The sequence below is a fragment of the Myiozetetes cayanensis genome, unplaced genomic scaffold (assembly GCF_022539395.1).
Source record: "Myiozetetes cayanensis isolate MyiCay16 unplaced genomic scaffold, myiCay2020 scf6-25, whole genome shotgun sequence".
NCBI lineage: Eukaryota > Metazoa > Chordata > Aves > Passeriformes > Tyrannidae > Myiozetetes > Myiozetetes cayanensis.
In genome coordinates this window covers 58,491,598-58,510,730 of record NW_026087853.1, presented here as the reverse complement: position 1 = coordinate 58,510,730, position 19,133 = coordinate 58,491,598, and the positions used below count along the sequence as shown (strand labels likewise).

Here is a 19,133-nt window from a genome sequence, read left to right as displayed (position 1 = left end):
TTCAGTATGCAAACAAAGCACTCCCGTGGATCTTTCTGTTTAGAATGAAAGTTACACGTTTAGGATTTGAATGGATTGAGGAGGACACGGCAGCCGCTCTGCACAGCTTCTCGTTTCTGTGACCCAACCTAAAAAGCTTGCTTATATAGGTCACTTCAGAGGTTTGTTTATGTGTGGCTTTCTCTGACACACCGAGAGAGCAGTACCAAGTGCTCAGGGTCAGGTTTCTCCCCTGTGTAAGATGTAGCTGTCAAACCCAGGTGCTCTGAGCGTGGCTCATTTTGCCTTTTTTTTTTTTCTTTAATGAAATGAAAACTTTTTTTAACTGTGTGGATCAGATTTTGAAAAGAAAGAGATGAAATTGGTTTTCCTGTTTTATTTTCTTTTTCCTCAGATTCGTTACATTTCACAGACTCAAGGTTTGCCAGGAGAGCAGTTGTTAAGCATGGGAACAAAAACTGCAAGATTTTTCTGTAGAGAAACGGATGCACCATATTCTAGTTGGAGATTAAAGGTAAACAGTGGAATGTAGTAGAAAACAACCTACTGTTTTGTGAGCAGGGAAACCAGAGAGGCCAAGATTCACTGCAGTACCACTCTCTCCCTTCTGCATCCCCTGTGTTTTTTGCCAGCTCCCTGCTCTGTATCTCATCCATTTTTTCCCTTCCCCAAAAGCAGCGCTCCAAGCTCATGTCCATGTTTTCTCCTGCTGGCTGACCCAGAGGCAGGTCTGGTGCAGCTGCCAGGCTGTGCAGTGGCCAGGGCATGGTTGCCATGTGGGGAATTCAAATTAAGCCTTGTGTCTCCAGAGGTACCAAATGAGTGGGTTTGTTTTGGTTCGTTTTCTTTCCTGCTCGGTGACTGCTTTTCACTTCACTTAAGGAATTTGTCTCGGAGGCCCACACTGCTCTGTCAAAATTTTGTCCAAAACTGGCTTCAGGATCAGAAGTTCCTAGGAGAAAAAGGAGATTAGGAAATAGCACGACTGTGTGCAGCTAATTTCCTTCAGATCCCCTGCTAGAACAGTCTTTGTTGGCTGAAAGCCGCACTACAGTGAGCGCAGATGAAATTAGGAAGTTCTTCTGTGTTCTGCACACCTTGCTTCTCTCTAACCATCGTTACTTCACGGTAGTGACTAAGTGACTAAGCTGAGCTGTCACTTTTTAGGCAATTTTTTTTTTTTTTTTTTTTTTCAATTGTATTGCTTCATGATCCAACTGCACCGAGCTTTACAGAAGGCTCAGGGAAGTCAGGAAGCAGTTACAGGGTTGACACGGAATTTCTGCAGCAGCAAAGAGCTGAGCAGCTCAAGGCACGAGTTGTGTAACTCCCCACAGTAACTCGGTAAATTTGGTAAATCCCCCGTGCGTTGGGCCGGGGCCGGTGCTGCGCTGCAGGGCCGGGTTATGCAAGAATTCTCCAAGTACACCCTCCTGGTTAATCCAGGATCCTCTTTTCTCCAGCAGTTGATCTTTGGGTGACTCTTTTCTTCTCCGTATCAGAGAACCTAAACGAGTTCTTGATGCAAACAGCCCTCCCTGTTTTTCAGAAGCTGTTACCTGGCTTGGTTAATTAGGAGTTTTAGTATGAACCGTTGGTCACAGTTTTTTGTCGAAGTTAATTTTGGAAACTTTTCTGTAATCTGTGCATTGAATTTTTTTTTTCCCCCTGAATCCCCACCTTGCCTCTTGCAGCACCAGCCCACAGGTGCTGTGTTGAAGGAGGAAAACTGGAACAGAAAGTGGTATATACCAGCTCATAAATCACTGATGAGTGATTTAATTCATCCTCTAGAATTTGTTTGTTTCATACTTCGGTATTTAAAATATTTATGCCAGCTGTTGTGTATGTGGAAGAATGAAAGTATAAAAATGAAAAAAGAAAGAGAAAACAAAGAAGTTGAACAGAGATTGCCTGGGTGGTTTTTTTTGTTTGTTGGTTTTGTTGTGGGTTTTTTTGGTGTTTTGGTGTTTTTTTTTTTTTTAAAGTGTTATGATGTTGCTGCTGTTTGAAGTTAAAGGTCTGAGTTTGAGGAAATGGGTAAAATACGAGTATTAGAAAACTTGTGATACATAAAAATATAAGCATGTGAGACACTTTCATTAAACAGCTCTTTGCTAGGCTTTCAGTGTTTCCTGCATGATTTACAGACTATCTATTGTAATCCACTTCTGTGATCTGTCAGATGTAAAATGTACTAGTTTTTGTCTTTTGATTTAGAGATAGAAAGTAGCCAGAAAAGCACTGTACAAATAGTCAACTAAAATACTATTTATTTGAGAAAAACCCCAAACAATAGTGTTTTTAAGGTCAGTAAATAGGTAAAGTTCCTTTGTAGTTGTGCCTTTTATTGACAGCTTCTAAACTCAGCTCTCCTTTTTTTTTCTTTTTTCCTTTGAGACATTGGAAGAACACGAGGCAGAAACAGGTATGAAGTCTAAAGAGGCCAGAAAGTATATTTTCAACAGTTTGGATGATATAGTGCACGTGAGTATCAGAGCCTTCTTCATCCTTTGCAAGAGGAACACGTGGGAATGAACACTGATTTTAAAACATTTTATTAGTTTGGAAAGAAATGCCCTTTAGAATATTGTTTATTAAATCTCAGTCATACCTACCTTTCTCTGCTGCTCTGAGGAAGATGTCTGGCCATGTGAGCCCTTTGGGCTTTTAATAAAGATATTCCCTTGCCACTGCTTTTGTTAAACAGCGGTACTTTTCCTTGTGGACCCTTTAATTTTATGTAGGATGTATAGTTTCTCTTCTACCTTATCTGCCATTATGGGGAAAACAACAAATGCATTTGGAACCTGCTATCTTAACTGCATGATTTCCAGTATCATTCTGTTATCTTAACAATATATTTCTCAGTATAATTTTTAAAAATTGTATAAAAAACCCTGTATTTTTTTCACTTTTCCTTAGCTTTATAACTCTCAAGTCAATATTTTCTTTTTCTTTCATATCCTGAAAAAAGAATCAAATTTAGTTGCAATGTTGGCATTAACACATGCTTGATACTGTTTTTTGAAGATTACCTCTGTAGTTTGAGTTAGACCATATGAAGATCTTTATTCCAAATCTTATTTCTTCAATTCCAAGTCCCAGATTGGAATAAAGCCTTCAGGGGTTTTTAGCTGGGCAGAGTGAAGAAAAAGTCATCAATTCCAAGCCAATCACTTGGCTAACCAAAAGGCTGAATATCAACATTTTATAGCAGAAAGCAGTAACAGAAAGAGGTAAAATAATATGCACATCTTGTATCTGACTGTTCTGTTCAATGCCAGGTGAACATGGTGATGGATTTGGAAGGAAGTGACCTGTTGGCAGAGAAGGCAGATAGGAGGGAGTTCGTCAGTCTGTTGAAGAAAATGTTGCTTATCGATGCTGATCTAAGAATCACTCCAGCTGAGACCCTGAACCATTCTTTTGTTACCATGAAGCACCTCCTCGATTTTCCTCATAGCAACCAGTATGTAACACGGGAATCTCTTGCTGCTTGCAATTCATTTGTGTGGCACTGCTGTTTCTTCTGCTTTCATGATTTTTATGATGTCTTAGAGAACGCTTTCAAGTGCTTGCAGTGTTAGATACACCTACTGGGTCAAGGGAACTGGTTGAATGGATTTTTTCATTCTGAAAAGTAGCAGAACAGTTGGTTCTATGCATGGTGGTTAAAATTCCAGCACTGCAGGAACTTGGGCTTGATTTTTGGAGGTGTGAAGAGCCCTAGTCCCAACCAGTCACTGAAAGCTAGGATGGGCATTTCCTCTTGAGGTTAACATCTTGGGACTTTCTTTTAATTCATGTGGCATATATTGAAAGTTTTCCTGCAGTTCTGGAGTTGTGGATTTCCCCGTGGACTTCCTGAAGTGCGAGCATTCCACTGGAAGAGAAAGCTTTCCACCTATTTAGTTTACTGTCCTTGCTGTTTGCACACAGTTGTCAGGAAAATGGTGTTAGATGGAAGGAGTAGGAAATAGCATTATTTTCCTTGATTTCAAAATAGGCATTACAAAGGCTTGACGTGACCATAGTAACAGCAGTGTTTCTTTTTTTCCTGCTTCTGTGTATGATGCCATTCTGTGAAACTGGAAAATGTGGGCTTTGAACTAAATTTTTTTTTTTTTTTTTTAATCTTGTTCGGGGGAATTGTTTTATACGTTTAACATGACATGAAATCGTGATTAAAGCGACTTATTTTCTGGTTTTGATAGAGTGAAGTCCTGTTTTCATATCATGGATATTTGCAAATGCAGATCAAATCTGTATGACTTAAGCAATCGCAATAAAACATCACTTATGAGATCAGTTGCCTCAGGCAGTGCAGCCAACCTGACTGCGAGCTTTACCAAAATTGGTCCAGTAAGAAGTCAGGTAAAAACAACATTTTGTGGTTTGGGGTTTTTTAAAATTTTTTTTCTTTTTTTTTTTTTTTAATTATAAGTTCAGTTAATGCAGTTCTTCTAATTAATAATTTAAAAAATTACATCTGTTAAGTGACAAAATCTACTGTCTTTTATTTTTTTCCTAATGTTTTCTTAACCAAACCCTTTAGAATTCGGCACGTTTCAAATTAAGGGACAAAACTGGGATCGTCAGTGCTGTATTATGATGCCCTCCAGTGGCCAAATAGAATGGCTTCCTGTAAAATGTATTTGAAATTTTAATTTTTTGTAAGTTATTTTAGTTGTTTATTATACGAAGTGGTGGGACAAGGGTGTGAGACATTTAGATTTAATGCTTATAATAATGTTGCCTGTGTTGAATCTGTTTCCATAGGCATTAACTGCATCTGCCCATTCAGTTTTGCACCAAGGGATACCCCTGCAGGCAGGAACTGCTCAGTTTGGTTGCAGTGATGTTTTCCAACAGGCATTGATTATATGTCCTCCAGCTATTCAAGGTAGGTTTATCTGTAATCGTCACAGTTCCTAAAATACGAGTGTTACTGTCTGTCTGTTGGCAATATTTGAGTTTTCCATTCTATCCACTTAGTGCTTATGTTTAAAAGAACTTAATTATGTAATTAAAAAATTAGCATGTGAGTCAGATGCAGGTATGTGGCACCTTTCTGAAATAAACAGCAAATCAGCACCTGCAGAAAATGATTTAAGCAATTCAAAGCTCATCTTCATATACCACAGACACACATATAAATTTATATCTTGGCTGAAATAGAGGAACAAAGTGTGAAACATGAAGGCAAATACTTTATCTGGGATCTGTATACTGTATTCTCAATATGACGATAACTTTCCATATTCTAAATTCCATACTCTTAGTATGATGATAAATTTCCAAATTTAAATTCTGCTACAGCTGAAATGAAGGGAATATATTGTTTTCATCACATAGGTGCTGAGTTGAGTTGTTGGCACGGATGAAAAGGGGATATTAATGGTATCTGGCACTGCTTCAACGTTTCCCAGCTTGGCTGCTCTGTGGAATATCTGAAGTGCTAAAACTTGCTACTTCTGTCAGAGCTAAGATGTTGCTCTTCTAGATGGCTGTGGGGAAAAAAAAAATCAGTCAACTGCATTTCAAAATGAAAACTTTGAAGTGCATGGTTATAACTAAATACTGGTTATGACATGAGAATTACATCAGATGAAGATTTTCTTTCATCTTTTACTGTAAAGAATAAAAAAAAACCCAACCAAACCACTTCTAAACTTTAGTTTAGTAGTTCTTCAGTAGTTACCTGTGAACACTCATTGCTTAACCTTTGACTGAGGCACAAGGCATGCAGTGCAGTTAGAAGGTGAGATCAGGTATATCTTTTCTTAGGCAGTATTGTCTTCTGCCATAGTTGCTCTGTTGCAGTATCTGTTGGGAAAAAATCCTCTTCCATACTTTTTTGACATTATTGTGTAAAAAAATGCTCTAAGTAGTAAACATTTCAGCATTGCTGTATGTCTGTTAGTTCCTTGTGACAATAATGAAACCTATACAGGGCATGAGATGCATCTTTTTCGTATTATGCTCTTGTGGTATATTCTAACAGTTTGCATTATTTTGTTGAAAGGAGGAGTAGGGTTATGGATTCTACTGCAAACATTTGATGAGATTCACATAAAATTTTACATTGTTTCCCACTGAAGAGATGGTAGCAAGGAGGGGCATTATACCTGTGGCATTGTCTGCTATAAAAGCCAAGAGGAATGGGTTTCAGCCTGCTGGAAATACAGAGCATGAGATGTGCAGGAGTCAGTTGTGAGAAGCTTTGAAATTCAGTTCTGCTTACTTTTTTTCTGCTTCCTTTGAAATATTTGTGATGAAGTTTGTGATGAAGAGTAAATGCTTAGCTTTGCAGAACTTGCTGCCAAAGTCATTCCTCTTTCTATTAAGCTGTTTCCAAATAGTAGCTATTGGCAGTTCTTTCTGGAAATTCCAGCATCAAATATTTGTGCAGATAAGTTAAGGCACAAAAACCTTTTAGATGTTTATTTGTTTGGCTTGAAAGTCATATAAACGATGACTTAGATTAGATCATAAACACATTAAAAAAGTTTTTTTTCGTGAAATGTTTTAAAATTGTCCTCTGTGGTGTTTGCATTTGGCTCAGAAAATACAAGCAAGACCGGTGTTTGCTGAAAGCTTGGGTGTATGTTTTTCTCCCTGACAGGAATTCCTACAAACCACAGCAAACCCACCAGTTTCTCCCTGCGGGTGGATAATGCAGTTCCGTTGGTGACCCAAGCCCACGCAATTCAGCCACTACAGATTCGAGCCGGAATCCTCTCTCAGGTTGGCTCATTCTAAAGGAAAAAATCTTACTTTATTATTAGCTGGTAAATGTTTTTAAATGTAGAGTTCTGTTGTGGTCCCTCCTCTGTTCTGTGCTGAACCACGAGCGGCGAATGTAAATTCAGTCGTTGCCCCGCGTCATAAAAATCTTCTCTGCTTCGCAACACAGACGTGGTCAAATCAGACTCAGCAGATCCTGGTTCCTGCATGGCAGCAGGTGGCACCAGTGGCAGCTCCTGCAACATCTCTGGCCTCTGATCCTGTGGCTGGCCCACAGAGGCTTGGAGACTGGGGGTAAGCCCATGTGTTTTTGTGCCATGCCTTAATAATGGCTCCGACTTAACAAGAACTGTGGGTGCTGATGCGAAATGACTGGCAATGTAAAACTGCCTTTCCTTTTCCCCAGGAAGATGATTACCCAGGGCACTCATTACAGCTCAGTGATACCACAGCCTCTTTTAACACATCAGATAACCCTGTCTGCCCCTCAGCCAATTAGTGTGGGCATTGCACACGTCGTCTGGCCTCAGCCTGCAGCTACCAAGAGGAACAAACTGTGCCAGAACAGGTTGGTAGAATATTTCTGACACTCAAAGAATATATTGAGGTAGCTGTAGTGGGATATTCCTAAGTTTATGTGTGTGAGAATATATCAGGTTTAGGGAACTGAAAATAAAGACGTACTGCACAGGGGATTGCAGTTTGCCTTGCAGTCGCCTTAACAACAGTCTTTCTTTTACTGGTAGCCAAAAATGCTTCAGCTGCCTGCTGAAGAAAATATACCCCACTTCCATGCAAAGTATTGGCAAAGGTGTGGGATGCTCGATAAATGGGAAAGCACACGTTACAGGGACAATGTCAGCATTCCTGTATTAAGCAAGGAGTTCTTCTGGAGGCCACCAGCTTCTGTTTGCAGGGAGAATCTCTGCAGCAAATCTGGCCAGGATTTGTTTGCTTGTTTTTCACCTGAATGAGATTTTTGTTTCTTTTTTTTTTTTTTTTTCCCTTACAAGAAAATGGGATTTTCAGTATACTGCATTCAGTGTTATAAATTTCAGTCTTAGGTGTTCCATCTTTCTTGTTAATATCTGAAGTCATCTATGCCAAGTGTTTATTACTGTGTTTAGTGTAGAGATTCACTAAATGCCAAACGGAGCGTTTTCTTCACAGGAGCAACGTGCTACAAAACACCAACATCCAAAATTCAGCCTTCATATCTCCAAAGATACTTAACCTGAAGGCTGTGAAGAGCATAAGTTGTATAGAAGCACAGGACAATCTCAACTCAGAAGGGCAGCAAGGTACCTGCTGTGAAGCCTCGGTCAGGCTGGCCCCTGATCCCTCCCTGCGAGCCGCCCAGCGCCAGGCCCTGTTCATATCCGGCTCCCCCAGCCCCGCCGTCAGCGTCATCACCATCAGCAGTGACACCGACGAGGACGACCTGGGACGGACACATTCACTGAGGGAGTAAGAACCAGTGCTTGTATTTATTATCTTTGTTATTTGGTTTTATTTATTTGGCAAGGTTTACTTAAATGTGGCTGTCTTAGCACAGCTGCTGGGTTTAATGGGTCTGAGTTTAAAAAAAAAAAAAAAGGACAAATAATGATGCTTTTTAAATCAGACTTCAGGAAGAGGTTAACTCTGTAGCCCTGTATTATTTGAGAGTGAACAACACTATCAAAACTCTACCTCATCAGTCCGTGTGCATTAGGCATTTTCAAACCATAGTACTTTTAGGTCCAGCATCCTTTTTTTTCTTAATAATGTCACACCCTATTTATTTGTTGAAGATTAGTCTTCTGGCTTTGCATAATCAATGTTATCATTCTACCAGTAGATATAAAAAGGGTATAAAAAAGCTCTCCAAGACCCTTTTTGGGTTTTAAGGAGCAAAGCAATTCTTCTATTTCAGCGTGCTGGATGCACAAGAGAATATTTTCTCCATTATCCAGTAAATAGTGTTACATACATATGTATGTAGAAAATACATGTGGGTAGAAAATACTTCTCTAACAGTGTGAAAAGGTGTGTATATATACATATATATATACCTTTTATACCTTTGGGTGTAAAGGCAGGTGCTGGCTCTGGTCCCCCAGTGGAGTTTTCTTTCACAGAGCCATCACAGAAGCGATGCATCATTTTAAATGAGGGCTTAGAAGTTTAATGTTTGTTTGACCTCATTTTTACTTGTAATGATTCTGAACTGGAGGGACTTGTATTTGAAATCTCAGCTTTTGTCAAAGGTTTCAAGGGTCTGAACTATTGTAGCAAGATTTTTTATCTGACTTGTTCTAGTATCGATTGGTTTGGATATAAAAGAAACAAGGAATTGGATATTAATTCACGTTTAAGGACCTTTTCTAATATTGGACCCCTTTTTAGTCCATAACTACAGCTAAGTCAGTGGGGAGTGAGAGCTGGTGTTGTTTGCTGATTTGTTTGTGTGTGGCAGGTGTAAAGGTAGCCTGGAGTGCGAAGCCTGCCAGAACACCCTGAACATCGACCGCGTGTGCTCCCTCAGCAGTCCCGACAGCACCCTGAGCACCAGCTCCTCCGAGCAGTCCAGTCCATCTCCTTGCAAGAGGTCCAACAGGTAAAGAGTTGGGCTCCTTTCAGCAGAAAGAAAGATCCCAGTATGCAGCAGACTCAGTTTGTGCTAAAAAATGCAGGCGTTTTTGTTACGGTTCCATCTGGTGAGGCCAAGTGATCTATTTAAAAATTAATTTACTGTTCCTTTACCATTCCTAACAGATCTCTGTTGCTGCAGTGGAAGTTTTCAGAATACTGAATGGATGGTGTTAACACAGAAAATATAAACATGTTGCATGCAGCTTCCTTCAGAACAAAAATCTTCCAGGGTTGCAAATTTAAATCTAGCCAAAGTAGGATGTGACAGATTGGAAGATACGAGATTGTCTTTAAGTTTTGCAGCCTCTTGTTCCCCCATTGTGCATCTTGCAGTCTTTAATAACACTGATGCCTTTTTTCTTCTACCAAACATAAGCCTCCCTTATGTCAACCACTGTTCATATGAGCAGCTCTTAAATGTTTTTATCTTCACTGCCTCATGTCTACCTTAGGACTCCATTTTTGCCCATCATTCAAAAATCTGCTTTTATAAAACCATTCACTGTTAATCTGAACTATTTTGTTGTGATTCACCCAATATCCCATAGAAATTCTGTGACCCAGAGATACAGTGAATTTTTTTCAGGCAACCCCTGGCTACCATAAGCATGACAAATTCTTTTATTTTTTTTTTTTATTCTACAGATCACTTCCTATTTTCTGTAGAATAACTTTCTATACATAAAAGGATGACTCAAACTCAGAGCAGTTTCATTGTGCAAAATGAATTTGATTAGGGTCTTAATGAAAAAAGTTTGTTTAGAATAATTCAAGACTCTATCACAGTGTGTATTGGTAAGGAGATGGAACTGCTAGTCTATACAGGCAGTTTTATATGTTTTAAATTTTCTACAGCCTGACTCAGTGATGCTTTTAATGGATGATTTATATCTGTATAAGTCTTACTTTTTATATAAATACAGTCCTCTCCCCTCAAGAAAAAAAAGAGGGGAGTTAAAAAAGTTGCCAGAGATAAATAAATGGACTAAACTAGTTATATTTCCCTGGTCCTAGTTTTTTAAGCTTTTGGCATATCTGACTGCAAAAGAAGAAAATAACTAGAAGCATTTGAAGAATTTTCATTTAAATAGTTAAGTTTTAGCAAAGATTTGGATAACAAGATGGATCTTATACTGGGAGGTGTCAGGTAGTGTTACTGGTTGGTAGTTAATGTTGTCAGTCCTTTGATATTCCGTAATATCAAAACATTCAAAACTTCAGATTAGAGTTTTTAAGAAGACCAGCTTGCTTTTACAGTATTTTCTTTGAATTGCAAGGAACTGAGCTGTAATTAAATTCCCCTCTGTAATTCAACTTTTTGTCAGTAGCAGAGGAGTGTGTTGGATTCTGGTTTCATTAGCATTCAACTTAATGTGAGTCATATAATTAGGAACTTGAATCAAAAATAATAATATAGAAATACAATTAGTTGCTCAGTAGTTGTCACATTATTACTATGCGCTGCTTAAAAAAAAAAATACTCAGATATACCTAGTTCTGTTGGCTGAGTCTTCAGGTTTTTGTGCTGCCCCTCGTAGGGTCAAAGTACTTTTCACAAAAAAACTAATTTTTGTAAATGGTTTTATTTATATTGTCTTACTTTAAACAACATGCAATAAAGACACGTTACATTATATATCTGTTACATTATATATATCTGTATGAACCTGGCACAGTCCCAACTGAGAACTTCTTAAATTTGGTGGTTGTTGTTGTTGTTGTTAGTGATGCCCCCCGTGATGCACCTTTTGCTTGTGCAATAAATAAATAATAAAGGAGGTTAGCATCTCTTCTGACAATATATACCTCATTGTAAATGAGTTTCCTTTCCTGGGGTGTTCAGTTCTTGCTGCCTAAAAGGTGTTTGGTTCTGGTTCCACTGACTGAACCGTGGTCTTGCTCCTGGCAACTGGCATTGGAAATCGGATCAGTGTGTTCTGTTCTCATTTGCCACTGTAATAACCAGCAGGAGACCTTTATGTTATCATTCAGGAAGAAATGAAATAGTCTTCTTCAACTTCTTTATTTGACCTAAAAGTCTAAATTTCAGGTGGTTTGTAAGAACAGAATTACTTAAAACATAAAATTGCAAAGTGGGTCCAAGTTGGGTTACACGTCTAAGTCTTTATGTAGAAATTACCTCCTTTCTCTGAGCCTTTCAGTTTATGGATAGAATGAGTTTGAATATATGTGCTTGTATAAGAAATATGTATTATTTTTATCCACCTTTGAGTCGTTTCACTTCCATAAATTTTACGTGTTAATTTAAGAAAATGGATATATACAAAAAATAGAATTGTTTTATTGCAGTACTTTTATTTTTTGACAGCATGTCAGATGACGAACAGGAAAGTGGATGTGATACAGTGGATGGTTCCCCAACTTCAGACTCTTCAGGACATGACAGCCCGTTTGTGGAGAACGGCTTTGTAGCCAATAATAATAAAAATAAGGAAGCAAGAGCCTCGGTTAATCCTGAAACCAAATCAACTGTTTGCACAGTAGTGGTACCACCAATGAGACTTGAAAACAGGTTACATCTTGATGAACAGATAGTGAATACAGGTAAGTTGGTTCAGGTGTTTTTTTCCTTTCTATGCCAGTAGATAAGAACAGAAATCTCAGTGTTTATTCAATAGCCGTATATCTGAAGATTTTGACCTATTCATGTGTCTGCTAATCCGTAGTAAACACTTCTAAATACTGCTGGGTTTTGACTTTAATTAGTGTCCTGTATTATTATTGTTTCTCCCCTGTATGCTGAAGCAAATGAAACTTTGTCTAGCTTTCTGTCAGAAGAGAGCAGTGACAACAAAAACATAACGTTGTTTATTTGTATCTTGGAAGATGCTACGTGCCAGCCACTGAAAAAGGGTCGATCTGTGCTGGGAAGAATAAACCAGTCTTCTGCTGTAGGAAACCGTCAGCAAAAATCAGCATTCCATCAGCAACACGTAAACTTCAGTCAGGTACATGTACTTACACCTAAAAAGCACTTTTTCTGTCTCAAAACGCGCTGAATGCTCGCAGTTTCGATTGCTGTCAGTGGCAATTGCAGGTTTTCGGCAGCTTCATTAAAGAAGTGTTCAAATCTTGAAAAATGGATTTCAACTTAGTGGGCAAGTCATAAGTACCTTTCACTTCTGGTCATTTTCTTAGAACAGCTGACTTTATTGTCAAAAATAGTAGAAAAGTCCCACTGGCAAAATTGTCAATGCTTACACAAAATCAAAGCATGAGACGAACAGAAAAACACGTTAGCACTTTCTTTCCTACATCCAGATGCTAAAACTGCTCACAGTGTGCAGTTAAAATCAGCAGCCGTGTCTCAGTCTTGTTCTGTTAGCAGTGTGGAGAAAATGCTTGTAGCTTGTAGTTTGAGTATTCAGAGATGAGAGAGAGAGCTTAACAAACTCGACTATTTCATAACTTTGCTGCCAGGCAGTGAAACTGGGCAGAGATGAGGTTGTGAATGTAGTTCAGTCCAATGTTAGAAGATACTCAAAGTTCACTTAAAAGTCACTTTTATCATTACCCAACAACACAGTAAGTATGTCTGCTGTGGCTGAGAACTGAAGTTGACACATGACATCAAGTTTAAGCCTTTTAATTAATTAATGTTGAGCTAGAGCTGTGCTGAGCTTTTAGTTGGATAGCTGGAGGTACATTAATCTAAGAGCAGTACCTGTTTGTGTAAGTCTTGCAGAATAACTGAATATTGTAAGTTAAACACTAAATGCAAGCGTGCAATACGTAGATAAGAGGATTTAGCAATGACGACTTGAATAGTGTAGACTGAGAGAAAAGTTTGGGTGGGTGACACAGTCTCCCCTTCTGCATGATTATGCAAAAGGATTGGTTTAATTAATTCTAAGCAAACCTTAATATGATCAGCATGGTATTAATTTTTAATCTCTTCAGTGTCTGCAACTCCTCAGCCTCTTGGCAGAAAGCGTAGAATGTTATTTTCTTTGCAAAAAATTTATGCTGATCCTCCCTTTTTTGGTAGATGCCCTGTGTAGTTTGAAGTCTGCATCATTTAATGAGAGTAATTGATTTTTAGTCTTTTCTCTTTATGACTGTTAATGATTGCCACATCTTCCTGTGATCATAGCCCTAGACTTCTGTTTGCCTAGTTGTCTCAGATGTTTTCAATCCGTTTATTATTTTTTCTGCTCTCCTCTAAAATTTCTCTCCTATTTGTCCTCTTTGTGCCTCATTATGGTGCCCAAACTGAATGCAGCACTTCCAATTGATGCCAAGCCAGTGCTGAGTAGAGTGGAATAAGCACCTTGCTCATGTGATACATGGTATTTCTGTTAAAACAGCCCAGCATGGCATTTGATCTTTTTTTTTATTTATTATTATTATTATTATTTTGCAAGAGCATTAAAATAACTTGTTTTCTGTTTTCCATCTCTTATCGTCAGATTTCCTGTCTGTGCTACTACCTAAATAGCTAATATATATATATATTTTTTAAATTATTATTTATTTAAGCGTTTAATTCCTCCCGTCTCTATATTCCTCCCGATTTTCAGTTGACTAGTTTTTAGCGCATTATTCCATTTTTCAAAGCCTCTTTGTACCCAGAAACATTAAAGATTACCCTGCCTGGTCTCTCTTTCTGTCTGTGTGTGTGTGTGTGTGTGTGTGGACAGGTTCAGCACTTCGGCTCCGGGCCGCAGGAGTGGAACGGGAACTACGCTCAGCGGAGGCAGCAGGGCTACATCCCGGCCAGCCACGCTTTCTCCCTGCCCCAGGGCAGCCCCAGCCACGCGGCCGTGCACGCCCATCTCCCCGGCAGCGCCCACCTGGGCGCCCAGCCCGCCCTCCTGCCCTACCCGTCGCCGGCGCCCCTCGGCAGCGCCGCCGCGCCCGTCGCCCACCTGCTCGCCTCGCCCTGTGCCTCCAGACCTCTGCTGCAGCACCCCACCTACGGCATCACCCACCCCAGCGGCATCGTCCACCAGGTCCCGGTGGGCATCAACCCCCGCCTCCTGCCTTCCCCCACCATCCCTCAGACTCAGTACAAGCCGCTCTTCCCCCCGCACTCGTACATCGCGGCGTCGCCCGCCTACGCAGGGTTCCCGCTGAGCCCCACGAAACTCAGCCAGTACCCCTTCATGTGAGAGCTCAAGGCGCGGTGCACGGAGGAGGCTCGATGATACGGAAGTTTCGAGTTGAGAAGAAAAACATGGTATTTATTATAAATATTAGCCATGGCACAACGAGGAAAATTATTTTTTTGAATCATGTAGACTTGGGTGCAATTTAAACAACTCTCTGAGCTTTAAGAAAAAAAAACAAACAAACAAAAACAAACTCACTTTTAATGTGTTTTGCACATTTGGTATAACTTGTCTTTGGTTCATGTTACCTTCTTATATAGTAACTTTAGACAGGTGACTTATGGGAGCAGAAATCTGGTTTTGCTCCTGCTATTTTTTATAAAATTGCCTTCTAACTAGTGCAAGACACGTCTACATTTGGGAAGCCATTCAGTGTACAGAACTCTAGAGCAACAGATGCACATGTGTCAGCAGTACAGTGTAGGAGTAACTTGTTTGTATTGCGTATCTTGGTGTTTAAATGTTGAGTCACTTATCTAAAAGTTGAGCTGTTGTTCTTCTTCACATTGCATGTGTCTTTTGCATGGGCGAAGGAAAAAAAAAAAAAAAGCCTAAACATTGCTCTTAAATGTTGTTGTCCTAATAATCTCAGCTGCATTGTAAACTGTTCCCACACATAGTGCCTTAAATATTTGAGGTTGTTAATGTTATTACTTATATATAAATGTTGAGGACTGCAGCACTTAAAACTTCAGATCTGCTGATTTTTTGGTAGCGTAATGCTCATTTTGGGTTTTGTGTGGTATGATTTTAGTATTGGGTGTGTTTTCCTTACCGAGAGGGCAGCATGTTTTGCTGTAGCTGAATTTTGCTGTCTTTGTTTTTCCCCCCCAGAATGATCTAGCTTCAAGACAAGACTTTAGTAGTGCTTAAGAGAAGTTGATTCAGTAGCTGTTGAGTAGTGACACACAAGACAGTATTTCATACTGGTAAATGGAACTGCAATACGACCTAAGTAGTTTATTTTAAAAGTGTTTGTCTAATTGGGTAAAATAAAATGTTTTAGAGGTGCAGTAGGCATGACTGACTAGCTAATGAGAGGAAAAGCCCAAGTGCTCATTGATCCATGATGTGGTTTCATCTTAGCTTGAGCAAACCATGCAGTATTTAATAACTAGTAGCAGAATATTTACTATTGAAGCTTGAAAAGATGTGAGTTCTTTGTGTGCAATCTTTCATTTATGCATGGGAGAGATTTTAGCCTTTTTTTTATTATTATTTTTTTAATGATAGTATTTGTTTTAGCCTGTTGCGGGTGTTTGCTTATTTAATACATTCCGTCAGGGACGTAAATTACATGCTTTCTGCATTAATTTTTTTCTTTTTTTTTTTTTTTTTTTTTCTTCTCCTTAGGAAGTGTGTCTTTTTGGTTTTATTTTTTTTTGTTGTTTTGTTTTGTTTTGTTTTGTTCAAATGAAGTTGCTTTTTTGCGGCACCAAAGACTTAATCATCCATTTCCTATAAAAGGTAGCTACTTTTTCATAGACCTCAAGTAAACTGTAGTGTAGAGATGGGATTTACGGAAGGTATTAAGCTGAGGCCGTGTTTTAGCTTATGGGCAAGTAATAAATTGTATCATTTATCTTGAATGTATCATAGATAAGCTGCTATATAAACGATTGCCACTTCAGATAGCTGTGAAATTAGATGATTAACTAGTTCTTTCTTAGCCTTCTAATTTCTGTACAAGTCTAATTACATGAAATAGAAGCCGGGTTTGGGGTTTGGTTTTTCTTTTTGGTTTTTTTTTTTTTAATTTTTAAATTTTTATTTTGTTTTCATGTTTGAAGTGTCGTAACTACTATACTGTAAATGATGGAAGATGATTGCATATGTTTTTTTGGGGTGTGTTATTTGCATCAGTATTTTATCTCCATTAACTTTGAGCTCATCACTGCATATAAGTGGATGTATTGATGTAACTTAATTTTTTTATGTTTTCATATTGGCATTGTGTAGACACTTAAGAAGCTGCATCTTGCAGGCTTGACTTAACTTTTTTTAAAACAAAATCTGGAATACAATCCTTGCAATGTTGACTGGAATAAGAGTGCAAAGCATTTGAGTTTAACTCTGTCAATAAGCTAATAACTGGTAATCTTTTTCTTTACTCCACTAACACAAGCAGTGTTTTATTTAATGAATGTCTGAATGAAATAAATGTGCCTACATTTGATTTATTTTTTAAGTAATAACTAAAATACAACAGTATTAGATCATTATAAAAAAAAAAAAAAGAAAATACCAGCAAGTACGTTTTTAATCACACTGAAAATTAAGAAACCTAACTTTTCCCACAAGTTTCAGTGTTTTTAGCAATCAACTCTATGCATTTTGTACGAGTGTGTGTGTATAAAGTATACATTAGAAACTAGGGAGTGTCCTGATGAATTTGAAATCTTATCAGCGCATCTGTAAAACCTAAACATAGGGAGCCGAGGCAGTGCTCAAATTGGACGTCCACCTTACCCCTTCAAGCTCGTGCTGTGTGGTCCAGCAGACAGTTTTCTGTTCACTCCCTTGTGTTGGGAAGCGACTTTGTTTTTTTTGGTGCTCCCTCCATTGCAGGCAATGGACACACCAAGAACCACCAGTGCAGACGGAGAACGTGAGTTTTGTATCGCGATGACAAAAAAATAAACAAACAAACACAAAAACACAACAAAAAACTGCAATTTTTTTTTTTTTTCTTGCTGGGGCCATGGGGATCATCGTTGGTCTGATGTATTTACTGTACTTTCTTTTTACTGTGCTTTAAGGTTTTAAGCTGATGTGCTTGTTAAATTGACACGATTATCTGTATATCTCACAACCGTATCCTGTCGTGCGCAGGAAGAAGTTGCTGTAAATGCGCCCCAAATTAGATCTGCTGCTCTTTCTGTGTATTGTCATTTTAGAAACGTCTGCATTTCAAAGAAGGAAATATTTGGGTTCCTGCCACAGCTTAAATTCAATATACCAGGTAACTTTTCCCCCCTCCTGCAATACCCACTGAGAGAACGGGCTCTTGTCGCTGCAAGTGTCCGTGGCCCATCTGCAGGAAAAAAAAAAAAAAACAAAAACAAAACCAAAAAACTTTCAGGGTGAGGGCCTTTTCTGTGAAAAAAGTCGTCCTCTGAGAAGCATTTATACATTATACTGTTTAAATGCCTTTTTTAAATAAAACACTGCATGACTACGGAATTGCATATCTGCATATTACTTTAATTTGCAAGATTTTATATGAATTTCTTGTGTTCGGTTTTTAACTTTACTTCAGGGTGTTTTATTGGTCAAATATGCTACTGTATTAACTTTTTTTTGGGGGGGGGGTTAATTTTTAAATTTTCTGTTTTTACTGCTAACTAACTTGGTTTGTGTTAAGTAAAAGTTAAATCACACTGCAAGCTGTAGGAAGACTTGTTCTAGAAACACCCAGTGATAGAGACTTGATTAACTAAGGTTGAACTGTTACTGTTTAACAATTTGTAGACTTGTGGCTTTTTTGGTTTTTTTTGGTTTTTTTGTTTTTTTTTGCTTTGGATTTCTATGCTACACTAGTTCGCCATGTAGCAATTGCACTGTGCAATATTACAATATGAGGACTGGGAAAATTTTTTATGGATGTAATGTCTCTTACAGTTTGCGATAGTATTTCTTTCTAGTTCTCAGTGATTTAAATGTGACCAAGCCTTCTGTACTTTGTCACAAAAAGCGGGTTTTCCAGGTGACTATTTTGGTGAGTGTCAAAATAAGAATTTATGGTGTATTACTGTCAAGATTCACTTTGAATTAAAATATATATTGCAGCAGATGACTTTTGGTGACTTTTATTTCTCATATTTTTATTTTTTATTTGTTACCTCAAGGCTGGATTAAGTCAAAAGATGATGAAAACTCTCTGAGAGGGCTCTAAAATTCTGGTGTAATCATTTGTCTAAGCTTCTTTCTGAAATTTTAAATTCTGTTGGCTTTCAGGGCTTGCTTCAGAGGGCCTTCAGGTGACACACGTAAATGTGTCTGTCCAAGTTCTGCAGACACTTCTGTTGCTCCCAAGCTGCTTCCTTCTCTCTCTTCACAGTTACACTCGTGTATTGTTGACTTTTAAATGCGTGTTGGTATCTAGATCCCACTTTTCCCATAGCAAATAACGCCACTGCCGTCGGTGTATTTTACACTCACACTTCTGGCAGCATCTAACGAACAAGGAAAGGCAGCCTGAGCCTTTCAGGGGGAAATACGCTGCCTGTGAAGTCCTTTCTGTTCTTGCTTTCTATTAGTAATGATGTCCAGCTGTCTCCTATGCTCTTCCCCATCCCGTGGAAGGATTGGACTAGGACAGGCGATTACAGCTAAGCAATCTTCCTCTCAGCTGCCTTCAGGATGACTAACGCTGGTTTAAAATTTGGTGAGTATTTTCCCTGTCACTGGAAGCAAAGGACGAATTTGTTCTGCAGCTAAGACAGCAGATTCATTCAAGGAAAAGCTCTCAGAGTCAATGGGGCTGTCACACGCTACAGACCTGGAGTGGGACAAATGGGTTCAGGATGATGCTGTGTTTCCTCAGTGAATCAGCTTAGGCTTTCAGCTGGAGAGATGATCAGTCTCTGGGAGGCGACAGAGAAGCTCCTGCTTGGT

General features: G+C 38.8%; 1 protein-coding gene across 4 annotated transcripts in view; it reads left to right on the top strand.

Annotated features, from left to right (window-relative positions):
* Positions 1–18,309, top strand: part of HIPK3 (homeodomain interacting protein kinase 3) — a 68,074-nt gene extending 49,765 nt beyond the window's left edge. For all 4 annotated transcript variants that reach the window (XM_050335062.1, XM_050335064.1, XM_050335063.1 and 1 more), the window contains exons 4-16: positions 395–514; positions 2,401–2,487; positions 3,288–3,472; positions 4,218–4,377; positions 4,783–4,906; positions 6,629–6,750; positions 6,920–7,044; positions 7,157–7,318; positions 7,921–8,217; positions 9,209–9,349; positions 11,714–11,949; positions 12,232–12,353; positions 14,046–18,309. In XM_050335062.1, the coding sequence (XP_050191019.1) occupies positions 395–514; positions 2,401–2,487; positions 3,288–3,472; positions 4,218–4,377; positions 4,783–4,906; positions 6,629–6,750; positions 6,920–7,044; positions 7,157–7,318; positions 7,921–8,217; positions 9,209–9,349; positions 11,714–11,949; positions 12,232–12,353; positions 14,046–14,516 (2,352 nt within the window). In that variant the 3' untranslated portion in view covers positions 14,517–18,309. The remainder of the gene's footprint in view (positions 1–394; positions 515–2,400; positions 2,488–3,287; positions 3,473–4,217; positions 4,378–4,782; positions 4,907–6,628; positions 6,751–6,919; positions 7,045–7,156; positions 7,319–7,920; positions 8,218–9,208; positions 9,350–11,713; positions 11,950–12,231; positions 12,354–14,045) is intronic.
* The last annotated feature ends 824 nt before the right edge of the window (positions 18,310–19,133 follow it).